Source organism: Dichomitus squalens, assembly GCF_000275845.1.
Source record: "Dichomitus squalens LYAD-421 SS1 unplaced genomic scaffold DICSQscaffold_6, whole genome shotgun sequence".
Classification (NCBI taxonomy): domain Eukaryota; kingdom Fungi; phylum Basidiomycota; class Agaricomycetes; order Polyporales; family Polyporaceae; genus Dichomitus; species Dichomitus squalens.
Window position 1 is genome coordinate 517,078 of NW_006766888.1, and position 14,145 is coordinate 531,222.

At 55.3% G+C, this 14,145-nt stretch overlaps 6 protein-coding genes across 6 annotated transcripts; 3 read left to right on the forward strand and 3 right to left on the reverse strand.

Moving 5' to 3' along the window:
• Positions 1 to 1,113: 1,113 nt before the first annotated feature.
• Positions 1,114 to 1,662, forward strand: DICSQDRAFT_54899 (uncharacterized protein; the record flags this gene model as incomplete). Its single annotated transcript, XM_007363359.1, has 2 exons — positions 1,114 to 1,213; positions 1,316 to 1,662. The coding sequence occupies 2 exons, from the start codon at positions 1,114 to 1,116 to the stop codon at positions 1,660 to 1,662; spliced, it is 447 nt and encodes a 148-aa protein (XP_007363421.1).
• A 929-nt stretch (positions 1,663 to 2,591) lies between these two features.
• Positions 2,592 to 3,122, reverse strand: DICSQDRAFT_54693 (fungal hydrophobin; the record flags this gene model as incomplete). The annotated part of the gene is made up of 3 exons (XM_007363360.1): positions 2,592 to 2,633; positions 2,700 to 2,861; positions 2,922 to 3,122. The coding sequence occupies 3 exons, from the start codon at positions 3,120 to 3,122 to the stop codon at positions 2,592 to 2,594; spliced, it is 405 nt and encodes a 134-aa protein (XP_007363422.1).
• Positions 3,123 to 5,558: 2,436 nt separating this feature from the next.
• Positions 5,559 to 6,033, forward strand: DICSQDRAFT_167756 (fungal hydrophobin; the record flags this gene model as incomplete). Its single annotated transcript, XM_007363361.1, has 3 exons — positions 5,559 to 5,690; positions 5,757 to 5,918; positions 5,992 to 6,033. The coding sequence occupies 3 exons, from the start codon at positions 5,559 to 5,561 to the stop codon at positions 6,031 to 6,033; spliced, it is 336 nt and encodes a 111-aa protein (XP_007363423.1).
• Positions 6,034 to 7,518: 1,485 nt separating this feature from the next.
• Positions 7,519 to 8,183, forward strand: DICSQDRAFT_101659 (hydrophobin). Its single transcript, XM_007363362.1, has 3 exons — positions 7,519 to 7,732; positions 7,789 to 7,950; positions 8,005 to 8,183. Exons 1-3 carry the CDS (start codon positions 7,613 to 7,615, stop codon positions 8,044 to 8,046), a joined length of 324 nt encoding a protein of 107 aa, XP_007363424.1. The 5' UTR covers positions 7,519 to 7,612; the 3' UTR covers positions 8,047 to 8,183.
• Positions 8,184 to 8,388: 205 nt separating this feature from the next.
• Positions 8,389 to 9,715, reverse strand: DICSQDRAFT_54792 (uncharacterized protein; the record flags this gene model as incomplete). Its single annotated transcript, XM_007363363.1, has 4 exons — positions 8,389 to 8,867; positions 8,923 to 8,992; positions 9,044 to 9,304; positions 9,362 to 9,715. 4 exons carry the CDS (start codon positions 9,713 to 9,715, stop codon positions 8,389 to 8,391), a joined length of 1,164 nt encoding a protein of 387 aa, XP_007363425.1.
• A 1,663-nt stretch (positions 9,716 to 11,378) lies between these two features.
• Positions 11,379 to 11,840, reverse strand: DICSQDRAFT_55052 (fungal hydrophobin; the record flags this gene model as incomplete). The annotated part of the gene is made up of 3 exons (XM_007363364.1): positions 11,379 to 11,420; positions 11,480 to 11,641; positions 11,706 to 11,840. 3 exons carry the CDS (start codon positions 11,838 to 11,840, stop codon positions 11,379 to 11,381), a joined length of 339 nt encoding a protein of 112 aa, XP_007363426.1.
• Between the last annotated feature and the right edge of the window lie 2,305 nt (positions 11,841 to 14,145).

A 14,145-nucleotide genomic window follows, 5' to 3' on the forward strand; every position in this document is an offset into this window, starting at 1 on the left:
AATTGACAGGAGTTCGACCACCGCTGGTGATATTACTCTGGTGCTGGACAGAGTGTGGATCTGAGCGATGATACTCCCATAGAAGAGAAGGAAACCTCGAAGGGGTACAAGCCCAAGGTGACCGGCATCGGTGGACACAGCGATAGGTGCATCGCACTCCTGAATTCAGACGCATTATGTTATCGGGTTGCGCACACAAAGAGAAGTCACAGTGTATTGCCTATAACAGAGACAGAGGATTACAGGGGGATTGACTGCTTGCAGATATCATAGATAGTGCAGAGTAGGCTCAGCGCAGCTCAAAGATGGCGGGAGATAAGCATGCAGGCGCGCAGGCAAGGACAGCTCGGACTCCCGGAGAGAGGGCAGGGAGGTCACATAGGTCACCGAGCGGGGAGTCACGGGGGTAAAGCCACCAGACGTTAAGGTGCTCGGGAACCTCCGATTTTTCGTTCCCGCTTGGAGCTCCGAACGTCTGGTCACGAGACTACCGGGGTGTGTGCATTCATTTCATCGTTACGTCCGACGGAGAGCACTCTCGCGACCCTTGAGGCAACGGGCGCATCTCGACATCCGCATGGTCTTGCTGGGTCTTCCCACCTTATGTACATCTTATTATCATTGGAGTCGTCATGTCCTTGTCCACTGTGAGTGTAACGCAGTACTGGTGCGACTCCAGAAACGATGGCCTATTACCGTGAATGCCTTCGAAGCTTGCACTCAGACAACTGGTTTCAAACTGAGAGGTAGGATAGCCGACCCACCAACGAGCTCCTCGTCAGCACGACAAAATTTGAGATGGGAGGTGGGGACATCGTGCGAAAGAGGCGAAGCGAGATGGACACGGCGCGTCGCGTTCGGTATTGGGGTCACATGACCGCGTTGTACTAGGTTCAGAACCGGACGGACTCGCGGAGAGCCGTTGAAGATCGAATTTCTCATCCCTCCTGCTCCGACCTCTCAGCTGCGTGTGCCCGCGTAGACACAGAATCTGCATATTGCTATCGGCGAACCACCAGTAAACGACCAGCAAATGTCGAGTGTAAGTTGAACGGGGACAATCAATTCACCCGCGCTCAACTGATCACATGCCAGAATTCATATTCAGGCATCATGAAAGGAGCGTGCTTTTGCGGCGCGGTTTCGTACGAGGTGACGGGGGATCCTACCCTCCGTGCGTTCTGCCACTGCACGCTCTGTCAACGTCTGACGGGTGAGCTTCTCTGCCTTCCGAGTCTGCTTGTAGCGGCGTCTTCCCCTTTTCAATGATCTTCTTGAACGGAAGACCGCGCGGCTGACCACCTACCCCCCACAGGCAGTCCTTTCATCCACACCGTACACTTCCCATCGAGCGCTTTTTCATGGACTCACGGTGCGCCACACGAAGACCGCCTAGACGCATACGCCGTCGCGAGCAAGCCGCACAAGACCCGCTGGCGGTGCAAGACATGCGGCGCGTGTGTGATGTCTGCGAACGCGAAGACGGGAAGCTGCAGCGTGTGGGGCGCGCACCTCGCCCGAGATGATGCCGGGAACATAATCGATTGGGAGAGGGTAAAGCCGACGGCACACATGTTTTATGGGACCAGGATGCTCGATGTTGACGACGGCCTGGCCAAATGGGAGGGTTACGAGAACGGCTCGGCTCGGCTCGAGCTCTAAGCGCTGGGCATTGGTGAGTGTCTCGTTCTTCCTGCTAGTCACGCCCGCGGCCGGTCGTGCATGCTGAACACATTTCTCCAGAATCACATGTATCACTCGCTGTGGATGTATTAAGCATTGAGACGGTGATTGAATTTGTTGCATCACACTGCGTACTCGGGTACGTTCGCGCTTCCGCACCACTCCACTTCCTTGTGCAGGAACACCGTCCTGAGTGGGAATGTGAGACGTCGACTCAGGCGTACTCCTCATCGTGCCGATCCGAAGGAAGGCGAGAGCCCTCTTACGCCATACCTCGGCGTCCGAGGACGGCTGACGCCTGTAAGGCACGGAGCATACAAGGATACCAGTGTGCCCAGATCCTCTGTCCAAGGGCCCCGGGAGCATACCCCAACAGGGAATGCAACATGGTCATGATCTTGTTCAAAAACCGTGGTTCGCGCGATTGCATTCCTATACAATCCCGAACAAGTTGGATCGATCCTAACTCTCGGACGTTGTGGGGCTAGGCGTGTCCACTTTTCAATGTCAGCTCGTCAACTCGTGCTAAATCCAGAACCCGCACGCGGGGCGGCGACGACCCGATGTCTGTCCTCAAACGTTTCACAGTACTAGGCAGTTCCACAGACATAGATAGGATAACAAGCACGTACGAGACCTCATGCTTCTTTCATATCCGGCATGTCGACTTAAATTCTGCCATTCCAACCGGCTCTCCGTTCGATTTGAAGACAGTATGTAACTGAATTCCCAGGACGGCATACAACTTGCGTGGGAAAAGCGGACATCTCATTCCGACAGAGCTACATGTGGAACACCAATATTATCTCGACCCACATGCGACTAACACATTTTTCGTGCGAAGAACCAGATTGAACGTCCAAATGACAGCGACCACGGTGGAAGTCCGAGTTACGACACTGCTATACCTAGAGAATGATGGGGATGCAGCCAATGGAGATCAAGCCACCCTGTCAAACAGAAAACGATCTGTCAGATTACTCGCATCTCCCAGAAAAGGGACTGCAGCTACTCACGACGCTGTTGTTCTGGCAGCAAACCGTGGTGGCAGAGCAAGCATTGCCCGAGCCAACGCCGACGACGCTGATAGGGGAGCATCCGAGTCCAACGAGGGCCTCGACGCCCTCGAGGACGATGCCAAGCAGGCCGAGGATACCACTGAATGCGGGGTCGCTAGCCTGTCGCGATGGAACCCAAGTCAGTGCTATGGCTGGCGCAGATGGACATGGACTGCTCACCGAACCGACGGAGTTGCAGCATTGGATGGGTCCGGTGCTGCAGGTGTCGCCGCCAGTAGGAGCGGGAGCAGACACTGTGACGGTGACGGTCGCGGTCGCAGTCGTCGTAACCGGGGGAGGGGTGGTGTTCCAAGGCTTGGCGGCAGCAAGGATGGACAAAGAGAGTAGGAAGTAGAGAACGACGACGGCACGAGAGAACATGTTAAAGGTGCTGGATATGCTGCTGGTGAGGCTGCTGATCTAGTTCTGAGGATATGTCCGAACTGAAGAGCTGCGATGTCGCTGTTAAGACCTTTATACATGCGCGAAGTCGACGCCAGCATCCTCGTCTCCCAGTCTCGAGGTGCCTAGGTATCACATTGGCATCATACTCAACTATTAATCATCGAGCGGGAACGCACGGGCAAGGGAAGCCCGACAGGGATGACGCGCCGATCTGGCCGTTGAATGGACGATCCTGACAAGCTGCGCGGCACGCTCGAACAACCGAGTCCAAGCTGCGCGCCCCGACATTTGCTGGGCCATGATTTGACATTCCCGTCAGTCCTTTTGACAGATTGAAGAATAAGTCGGTTCCGCGCAGAGCATTGCTGACAAGCGGACTTGACACACGGCCCGCCGCCACGAGCCCGGGCCATAGGGTAGCCATAGAAAATTTGAGGGGTAGGCGAGATTGCGAACGGCAAAAGCTCACGGGATCCCTGCACAAGCCAGTTACCTGAACTGTCATCTGTGAACGCAACTTCCAACGCCCCGGGCATGGTCTGAGGGCGTTCGGACGGGCTACATTCCGACGAAGATCACGCCCTAGTGTTGAATACTACCCTCGGCATTCGTCCTCTACTCAACCGCGAAGACACGTTGTTGATTGAGTGCCGAGTCAAAAATCCGAGGAGCTGATGCGCCCTCGATCATTGAGATCTTGCTGTTATCTTGGCGAACTGGATCTTGTACTGTTCGGGACCTACTCCGTTAGCGCACTGAACACTTACTGTGAACGTCACAATGGTGCAACCCCGTCGTACCGATGAAGTATCTCCATCAACAACGGACGAAGTTCCTCTCCGTATCTCCTCCAGGACAGCAGCAGTGGATGCGATCTCGCCGCTGGAATATCGTGAGATGAACGGCAAGAGCGCTCCTGTGACCGGCGTTTCGTGTGTGCTGCTGTCAGAAGGGTCTGTTCGCCGTTGTTGCGGAGGTAAAGAGCTTACCGGGAGCAATTCAGAATCAAAATACTCTCCCGTCCCCAGGGCTCGGTAGCCAATAACAGCCCGGTATGTAACGGGTGTGCCTGGCGTTGATATAACCGCATAGGCGATATTCAAGAGAAGCGCACCAGGTCTGCCAAACTACCTATAAACTCTCTCCACTGCAACATACGGATTGGACGGCTCACCTAGGTTCGACTCCTCGCGCCTCATGGTGACCTCAACGCGGGTCCGGAATCGTCCGCGAGTATACGGAAAACAGACACGAGGACGGATGACAGCCAGCTACGATCTCAACAAAGTGCTCGGGGGAAAATCCCAGGCGCTTGTGGAGCGCCTTGTCCGCGGCGTTAAGATATTCAGTTCAACACCGACGTTCTTCCCCCGGCCAATCAGGGAGGACCTACCAAGCCTCTGACTCGCCGCAACGAAACAACACAAGATGGGCGTGGCAGTTCATTCACGTCGCGACCTGCAGGGAAGTGGATTCCATCAATTCATATCGCCGACACGGGCCACTGCGAAGGTCGTACTTTCTCCGTCTCATACACGGCCCGTATTGAAATCAACGTTCAGGCAGTCGGCACCGCTAGTTGCCGCGAGGAAACAACAACGTTCATGACTGCGGCACGAGAGTCGTGGACATTCGAGTACTTAAAAATCGGGTCAGGTGAATGCAGTACGGACAGCACACGGAGGAGACGACACACTTTGATCATTGCCAAGCGTCTTTGACGGAGTTTGAGCGTCCGGCATGCTCATATCCTACCCCGGAAATTTTGGCAAGACAAAGGCATAACGTGATTGCTCGCGTCTAGCTCCTTCCGCGCCGAGACATGAAGCCCGGATGAGCGTCCAGACTACCCTGTCTGGGCACGGCGGCAGAGCCCGCGCGATCTCCTGGTAGCAATCATCCCCTTGAGGCGCTAAATCGCAGAACTGTGAGGGGCTCGAACAGGAGCGCAATACATCGGCTATAGAAGAGAGAAGAGCGAGAGTTCTAGCCCTGACGCCTATAAACGAAGTTGTGAGTCCAGTCCTCCGTCTCTGCGCCGAAACGGAAATCCTTTGTACAGGTCCCGGAACGGTGTGGGCAACTTCGTCCGGAACGATGTCCCTGCGGCCAAAGACTCCTCTCACGGAATACTCGAATTGCACCCACGTTGACGTTACACCGTCCTCAGGGCGCATGGACATGGAAGTTGTATCATTCAACTTGTCGTCCAATGACAGCACTGTACTGGACCCGCCTAAATGGCACGCCGCGATGTCGGTCGCAGGAGGTAGATACGAGCCAACGACCACAGAGGACGGTTCGTATAAAAGGCACGTACAACGATTCAGCATACCTTAGCCGAACAACGCAGTTCAGCCCCACCGAACATCAGCACTCTCTCGAGTACTCACCAGCCCACCAGCATCCAAGATGTTCGCTCGCGCCTTCGCCTACGCCGCTCTTGCTCTCCCGCTCCTTGCGGTCGCCACCCCCGTTGAGGTGCGCAACGACGCTTCAAGCTGTAGCACAGGCTCCATCCAGTGCTGCAGCAGTGTCCAGTCGGTAAGCCAGAGGTCTATCCGCCCTGTATTAACGCCCCACTCACTCTGAAATTTCGGCACGATTCAGTCCGACTCCGCGTCGTCCAACATCATCCTGGGCTTGCTCGGTATCGTCCTTGGGGACATTACTGGGCTTATCGGGCTCGGCTGCTCGCCCATCACCGTAGTCGGTGTGGGCTCTGGCAATGCGTGCTCGGCCAACGCCGTCTGCTGCACTAACAACAACGTCGTAAGTCTTCGCGGGATCTCTTGACGCATTGCCATGAGACGCTCGGATGCTGATATCGTGCACACCAACTCAGGGGGGCTTGATCTCCATTGGCTGCCTGCCCATCGAGCTCTAAGTCCGAGGACTGCAACGAACGTCTTCGATTTTCTGACCCCGTCGGAAATAGATGAACGGAGGTTCGTCGTGATGGAGACTATGTGGTGTATTCGGCGGTCGTGGACTTCTCTCGAGACGCCTTCGTATATCTGTTTCGGACGTATATCAGGTTTTGAGTTCGATCTTGCTTGTATACGCGCTTGAGTAATGGGAGATTGAGGGGATATCGCACAGAAGAGCACGGGACGCACAGTATCCTGCGACCGACAGAGAAAGAACTCGCGAGACTGACAGATCGCGCTAGAGAAGTCGAACCGGGCTTCCGGCGCGCACGATACACGCTCGTAAGGCGTCCAGCATGTAATCGGTATTGCTACACAAGGCTCGGTCGCTTGAGACCTGGTACGTCCCGAAGCCCTGCCGGGCGATGAGTGCAGGGAGCTGGAAAACCCGAAACAGTAAGCACTCACAGCAGAGCGCTCGGGAGGACGAGCTGACTCACATCGGTGTATCCTCTCCGTTCATAGAGGTAAAGAACATGCACGTCGAACGTGAGGCATGACAGTCGATCAGGCCCATGTCATCGATTACTGGCTTCAAGGTCTTGGCCGCGAGGACATAGAGAGGGTGTAGGCAGCGATTGTGATACGGCCACCTTCCGCATCCTCGGACGTTTCATAGAACCGGACGACAAGTCTTCCATGTCATCGGTGGCGGGCGGTGTTTGGTATGTATGTAGAACGTCTAGACCACATACCTACCCGACAGCAATTACTCAGCTCGCGAAGTTCGTCGTCCGCATTATGGCACTTAGCCGCAGAGATCCTAACAACACGGAGAGGCCGCCTTTTCCGATCGGAAGGCTATACCGAACCCTGAAGGCAAAATTATGGGCGTGAGTGCAATGTTCCGTCGTGCAGTATCCCGACTTCATCAAGAACAGGGTTATTCTTACGAGTGCGCCGTCGTTATGCCGAACCTGCCGGCATTGTTGTCGACCACTTGATCCAGATGTCTCCTTCGCCAGCTCATCGACTTCAGATGGAAGTGCCACCCAAAGGCCGCTCCAAACTCGCAAGGAGGCGGCAGGCGAGCGCGCCCACGGAGGTCGTGGACGTCGGTAGTGTGGTGACACACTCAGCCAGACCGGCAATATCAATGAAATCGTCGCGGAGCCCATGCGGGATGCATGCCGACGGGGCCACGAGGATCGCAAGAAATCAAATCAAGGGCCGAGGCGCCGCCTCCCGTCTAATCCCCACAAGCGCCTATACGCGCAGTCATTACGCGACGGCGTGCCCATTCAGTTCGTGGAACAAGCGTTTCAACGCAAAACCTTGGTCAATCGAACATCCGTCACTGTGACCTGTGGAAGCAGAAGCGGGGAAAGGGTCACTCAGGCGGTATCGAGACGCGTCGCTAGTGCAGCCAGACGCGAACGCACGGGCTCCCTTCCGCGTGCGCAGAGCTGTATAAATATCTGGGGGATGAGGCATCCCAGTCTTCATCGCGTCCTTCCAGTCGCATTTCTCTCGTATCCCAGCTCTCAAGCAAACACCTACCCACAGTCACTCTTTACCCAACCACCCACGCTCACTATGTTCGCCCGTGCCGCCGCTTTCTCCCTCCTTGCCCTCCCTATCTTTGCGGCCGCTTCCCCTGTCCGCCGCGGCAACTGCAACACTGGATCTGTCCAGTGCTGCAACTCTCTTGAGAGCGTGAGTGATGCAGTCTAGTCTTTACTCGCGCCGATGCTGACAGTTATTGTTCGCAGTCCGACAACAACGCTGTTTCGCTCCTCCTGGGGCTCTTAGGCGTGACGCTCCAGGGTATCACTGGTTCCGTCGGGCTTCAGTGCTCGCCCCTCCAAGTTGTTGGTCTTGGCAGTGGGAGCGCGTGCTCTCAGCAGCCCGTCTGCTGCCAAAACAACAATGTCGTAAGTGTAGTGCCATTGTTAATTGCCCACGTCCTTGCTTACCAGATTCTGCAGGGTGGTCTGATCTCCATCGGCTGTGTCCCGATCGAACTTTAGGTTTGGGGTTGGATTTTGCCGGGATTGGATCGTCTTGGAATAGGGATTTAGGCTACAGTAATGCGAACCTAATATTACGCCATTGGCATTTGAACTCCATCGTGTATTGCCTCACCGGTGGTGAGTTAATCGAGCTAGGGGACAACGACCCGCGGATGTGTCGTGTGCCTCTTTAGCCTTGGCAGATTGGTGGTCTTCAATGGTGGTGTCGCTAGCGTCTGAGGTCATTCACACATAAGTGACTATTGGGGGTCATGTGGGTTTCCTGTATTGCGGTTGGTGATAGCGATACGATAGTACGTGCAGAATCAAAACAATGGCGACGGTATAGAACAAGATGTCTCAGACGATGAGGTATCTGCGATAGTCAGGGATCCGCGTCCAGTCTGCGTTGATGTGCTTGGAGCCGACACGAGTAACGCCGTCTGTGTGGTCGCTCTCGAGATCGAAGTTGGACACTTGTACATGCTGATCTTCGCGCTTCTGCATTGAGCGAATGTTGAGGACACGCCGAACCCAGTGGGGTTTCACGGGCGCGGTACGACTATCGTTTTGCTGAGGCTGGTATGGCAGGCCACGGCGCGACGGCATCGACAGTGTCGACTGATCACGGCTAAGCGTTGAAGCGTTGGCAGTGTTCTGGTCTTCGATACATCCCGTACCTTCGTCGTTGACGGACCAGCCAGCTAAGCAAGTGTGGATCGCACACTTTCCAGAGGCGCAGGAAACGGCATCAGCGTGCGAGATCGCCGTACAATTGACACCAGCAGGGCCACTTCCGGAACGATCGCCGAGAGGGCTCTGGACCGTGCAACCGCCGCCTACGCGATGCATTCGATAAGAAAAACGGAGATTGTGACGATGTACCATACTTACAACTATCCGGACTGGTCTTGACGTCGATGCACTGGAAGCCATCCACGGGGCCGTCGACGTTATCACAAACCTAGTCCACGTGAGGATATTGTCCGGTGATCTCGAGCATGGATCAACGCACCGATTCGTGAGATGCACACGTAGATTGTGCGATCATAACCTCAGGGGCTTCCGCCCGCTTCACTAGCCGCCAAGTCTTCTTGCGGTAGGCAATCAACGGAGCCGACTCGTGCGTCCTTCTTTCCATTTCCTGCAAGACGCACTGGTCGCCGGTAACGATGTACGGCGGGGTACACGAGAACCCACAGACATTATCAGCCGAACACATCGGCTGGGAGTTTGCGGGGTATATACATGTCTGGGAGTAAGGAGAATCGGTGATCTGCAGTTCAAGCGGTCAGCTACAGCCATACCACAAGTCGAAGCAAGGTAGACACACGTATGTTCCAAGTGCTTGCTCCATTATCGAGAGGCTCGTGGTGCCGAGAAGATACGACGCTTCGAGATTGGACTGTAGAAGCGACGGCAGGCTGTTGACACACATGCATGAATTCAAGGTAGCCAGAGTGTCGGATAGAGATCCGGGGACAGCTAGGGAGGATAGCGTAGTGCTGTTGATATAGACGCACGTATCTTGAGAGCTTTGGCGGGGATGGTTACGCAGGTAGGAGACACTGGCTACAGAATGTTCCGCGGAGTAGCCGCGGTAGCGGGAATGCGAAGGAATAGAGCGGGCCCAAATCAAGGGCCCAAAGGACGCCACAAGAGCGAGAAGAGCGGGTGTGGAGTACATGAGGAGATTCGCGAGAGGGAGGAGATGTTAGGGAAACAATGAAGAGGGAGCGCAAGCCAAACCGAAAGTTGACGTAGGGCTTATATCTGCTCAGCTTCAAGAACATGTCACAAAGCCAACATGAGTATGGTGAAGTGGTTGTAGTGATATCCTATCCTCGATCGTATGTTGAGAACGGTACGACAGGGGACGTTGCTATCACATACTGCAATCGAGAAGACGTCAGATTCAAAACTAAGTTTGGATGACGGAGATCTGGAGCGGCTCACCGTCACACTCGAACATATGTCGAGGAGCAGACGCGCGTAGGCGCCGTTCATCATGGTCATCAATAGCCCTCATGCAAGGACAGTAGAGCCATTACTCGCACCTCCCCACATTTCTTCACCCGTTTCAACTTCGAGACTTGTTGGCAAGAGTGAACTATGATCACATCTTTTGGAGCCCATCTGTCTTGCAATCAATAGATACCACCGATATTGCGCAAGATGGGGTACGGAAAATGACGAGAGAGCATCGACCGCATTGGAACTGAGACGCCCCGCCGCTGGGGTGCCAAATTGGGAATTGAGCGCGTGCGCATGACGGCGCTCTATCCACTTCGGGCAATCTAGGCGCCCGGACAGCGGGCCACGCAGGGGGGCGACAATCTTCAGCATCTACTGCCATAATCCGGTAGCGCCCGAAGCAGTTTAAACACCGTGTTCGACCATCCCAATATCGTCCTTCGACTGTTCATGGCAATGCCTCACTACACTCTTTCTGATAGTCCGACGAGTCAGAACATTGGCACGTCGTTTCATGCCAATCTCCCCTCTCACCCCATGCGTATTCCCCCCAAAGGGTCACACCACGTAGGTTGGGGTATCAATCGTACCGAGTCTCCTTAGCGGCTCATAATCCCTGCTCAGGTAGCTGCATCTCGACGCGCGCATGCTTAGAGTTCGTGAGTAGTCTATTTCCGAATCTACTGCGGAACGTATAATCAATGCGCACCGCTCGGGCTTCTTGCCTTGACCCTTGCCCCGCGTCCAATTGCACCCTATCTTCTGACCTGTCTTCTAAATCGCACTCTTGCCACCTCGCCGCCTTGTGTTCCGTTTGACATACTCTCCGCTCCTTCGTCCGACCCTGAATCTTCCCATCCCCTGCGGTCGGTGTGACACAGCTTCCCAGGAGACCAATACCCGTCTCACCAGTCATCTCAGATGGTGAGAACCCACACGGAAGTTGTGCGGGATGTCAGGCCTACATCCATTCAGGGGTTCTCACACACGGCATCTATCGCGTGGCTGTACATACCTTATCCAGACGTCTGCGTCGAGATCTCTAGAGTCGCGAAGATCTGCGGTGCCTTCGCGCCCGCGGAGGAGAGCGATGTGACCTCCTGGTCTGTCTCCTTCGGTTCCAGGCCTTCAGGAATTGCGGACACGTTCCTGTAGACGTCAATCTGCCCTACGTATTTGCATTCGAAGAGAACAGGACGAGCTCAATGTAGAAGGCGGGTTTCAGGCGAAGTCTCGAGTGCGACACAGGAGGTATATTCGATCACCTTCTCAGACGCAAACCGTACATGACACGACTCATATTACTACGACGCTCAAGGACGTGCTCGCTTCCACCAACCTGCCGAACACGCCTCAAATGGCCATAGGCACCTGGCTTAAAGGGTGACGGGGACACAGCCAATAGAGATGAGGCCGCCCTACAGAGAGAACGGTGAGTACGTCATGACGTGCCGAAATATCAGGAAACGGTACTGACAAGGCTGTTGTCCTGGCAGCACACAGCGTTGGCCGAGCACGCGTTGCCGGTGCCGACACCGATGACGGAGATAGGGGAGCAGGAGAGGCCGACGGCGACGGTGAGGTCCTGGAGGACGATACCGAGCAGGCCAAGGATCCCGGCAGCAGCAGGGTCGCTAGCCTGTGCATTATACCACGGTGAGCAAATTGTCGAATACAAAGCCGCAAATGTTGGGCGCACTGACCGTCGTGACAGTGTTGCAGCACTGCACAGGGCCAGTGGAGCAGGAACTAGCAGGCTCTCCGCGGCCCTCGAGGGGGGTGGCGGCCGCAAGGAGGGGAAGGGCAACGAGGGCGAAAGCAGCGACGCGGGGGAACATGTTTGCGCTGGTGAGTGGAATGCGAATTGGAAGATCGAGTTGTGAGAGGGCTGAACAGTGTAGACCTGAAGCCTGGAGGCCGTCTTCGTTGGATGTCGACCTCCTTATATACCTCGCAAGTCGCCTTCAATTTTTGACGAAGGTCAACGTAAGTGCGTTTCGAGAGTGGCGCACCGAGACGCTGACACTGACCCAAGAACTCGCGTACGTGACATAGACGTGCTGAGACTGGCGGCTCTAGCTCGCTTGAGGCGCGGATAATCACTCCTCAAGACCCGTTCCATCAACAGCCCGCACGTTCCCGACAGGATGATATGACTGACTCTAACATAATGTTCTCCCCATGTCTGTGTTACGTGCGCATGTACGACCCCCAAGCTGGGACAGCTCCAACGGACCGTGTCAGACCTACCCTCCTATTCCGTTCCCAATCTCGTCCCCGGATGAATCCTCAAGCGTCACAGGAGAACAGCGGCCCATGTCTGCTGTCTCCATACTTTGTGTCTTTTGACGTGAGCCCCTCTAGACTGGACGCACGAGGCGCTACTGGGGATCAAACGGCCGTCGGCCTCGATCCTTCTCCTCGCCTCCACCCTGCGCCCGCACACGGTCACCGCAACTTGCGTAAAGGTGATTGCGGACTCTTACTTTGAATTTCCCAAATTCGCTGCCGCTCTGGGTTTTTCGCGCTGAAAACCTGTTCCGCTCGTGGAGTATTTTGGGGTTGCAGCGCTGGGAGACGGGGATCGCGCTCGAGCCTGAGCACACCGTGGGTGCGGCGCCTGGACTAGGACGCGTCGGAGGTCCCCGCCGAGCTTTCCGCGCCTCGTTCCTTCCCTTACCACTTCGGCCAAGTGGCCTACTAACGCGTGTCAGAGCGGTCGGTGATCGCATGTCTGCAGCATGTCGCGCTTGCAATTGACATGGTTCGCTCGGTAGTTTTTTAGGGTCAAGGTCGTGACGCAAGCGGTACCCTGTTCCTAGAGAATCAGTGCCGAGCATTTGTCTGTTGACCATCTAGGATGGATAGATTCCGGAGCCGGACGAATGTGCATCATCCTGCTGGCGCGTCCGCCGTATACCCGCTTGCAGGCGCGCGCACTGGTGCTTATGGTATCATTCGTTGGGCAGATGGACGTGCACATGTGCCGTGACTCACGGCATCATCGTTCAGGGAGCCGTTAGGGTTGCTGCTCCAAATCTTACACGCCTTGAATTTGTAACTATATCTCTCGGGCGTTCTCCCCGGTACTCGGAGAACGCAGATAAATAGACGGAGACAAGGTGTCGAGAGAGCGGAACAACAGACGCGTCTGAAAGCGCCTCAGAAGGTCAATAGCCGCGCAGGTCAGTCGGACCCACTGAAGTGACGCAGGAGATGCCTTCGTTTGCGCAGAAGGTACGGTACATAGGAGTATTGACAGGTTGCGCCACAGACATACGGTGCAAGGGGTGCCCAAGTGGTCTTTCTCGTCGCTTTCTCCTTCATCGCCTCGGACTCCGAGAAAGCTTCTCGTGAGGATAAAGGAGATCTACGCAATTGTAGCTAATACGGCTGAGGAGGACCGGGTTGTGTCAAGCCTGCTCACCCGGTGGAAGCGCAAATACTATCAGGTGAGAAGAAGACTGGCACGACATGTGTCGCTGAGGGCTGCGTGTGTATTCCGTCCACGTTCAAGTTCTTGTGACCATGACGTTGCGATGACGCTGTGGACTTCATCAATACATACCCAGCGCTGTGAGAGCGCACGCATCTGTTGACAGCATCGACAGACGTGACGGTTCCGCAGATATGAACAGGGCCGTAAGCCGATGGCCAACAACGGTCACTTCTCCGGAAAGATTTGACCAGACAACAGCGCGCCGACCCAAGTTTAGCTGACCGAATGTTCATTCTAAGATGTGGGGACGTTGAGGATGCGAACCATCATAGAAACATCTGTAATGAACGATTGGAGTCCTCCCGAATGGACATCATGTCAAGGATGTCGAACTTTCCCAAATGCCAATGAGTGCGATGCCGTCATTTTGAAGGAGGTATTGTAAGTGTAGAGGCGCCATCACAACCTTGTAATGGGTCCGATACGCTGAGAATGGCCTTCAAGCTTGTAGTAAGGACGCAAGGCCAGGGCGCGCGAGCCCGACAGCGAAGACCATGGTATAAAGTTACCTGCAGATGAGGCAATGAACGCAACACATACAAGCTGTGTACCTGGGCGGTTACATAAGGAGCGATGGGAGCCCCAAATACACGATGCCACCGGTACGCAAGCCGCCGCGTCCGAACGGAAATGAGAACGCAGCG

Coding starts and splice junctions, on each gene's coding strand:
- DICSQDRAFT_101659 (XM_007363362.1), top strand. CDS start 7,613: ATGTTCGCCCGTGCCGCCGCTTTCTCCCTCCTTGCCCTCCCTATCTTT. Junction 7,733..7,788: donor GCTGCAACTCTCTTGAGAGC/GTGAGTGATGCA, acceptor TATTGTTCGCAG/TCCGACAACAACGCTGTTTC. Junction 7,951..8,004: donor GCTGCCAAAACAACAATGTC/GTAAGTGTAGTG, acceptor CAGATTCTGCAG/GGTGGTCTGATCTCCATCGG.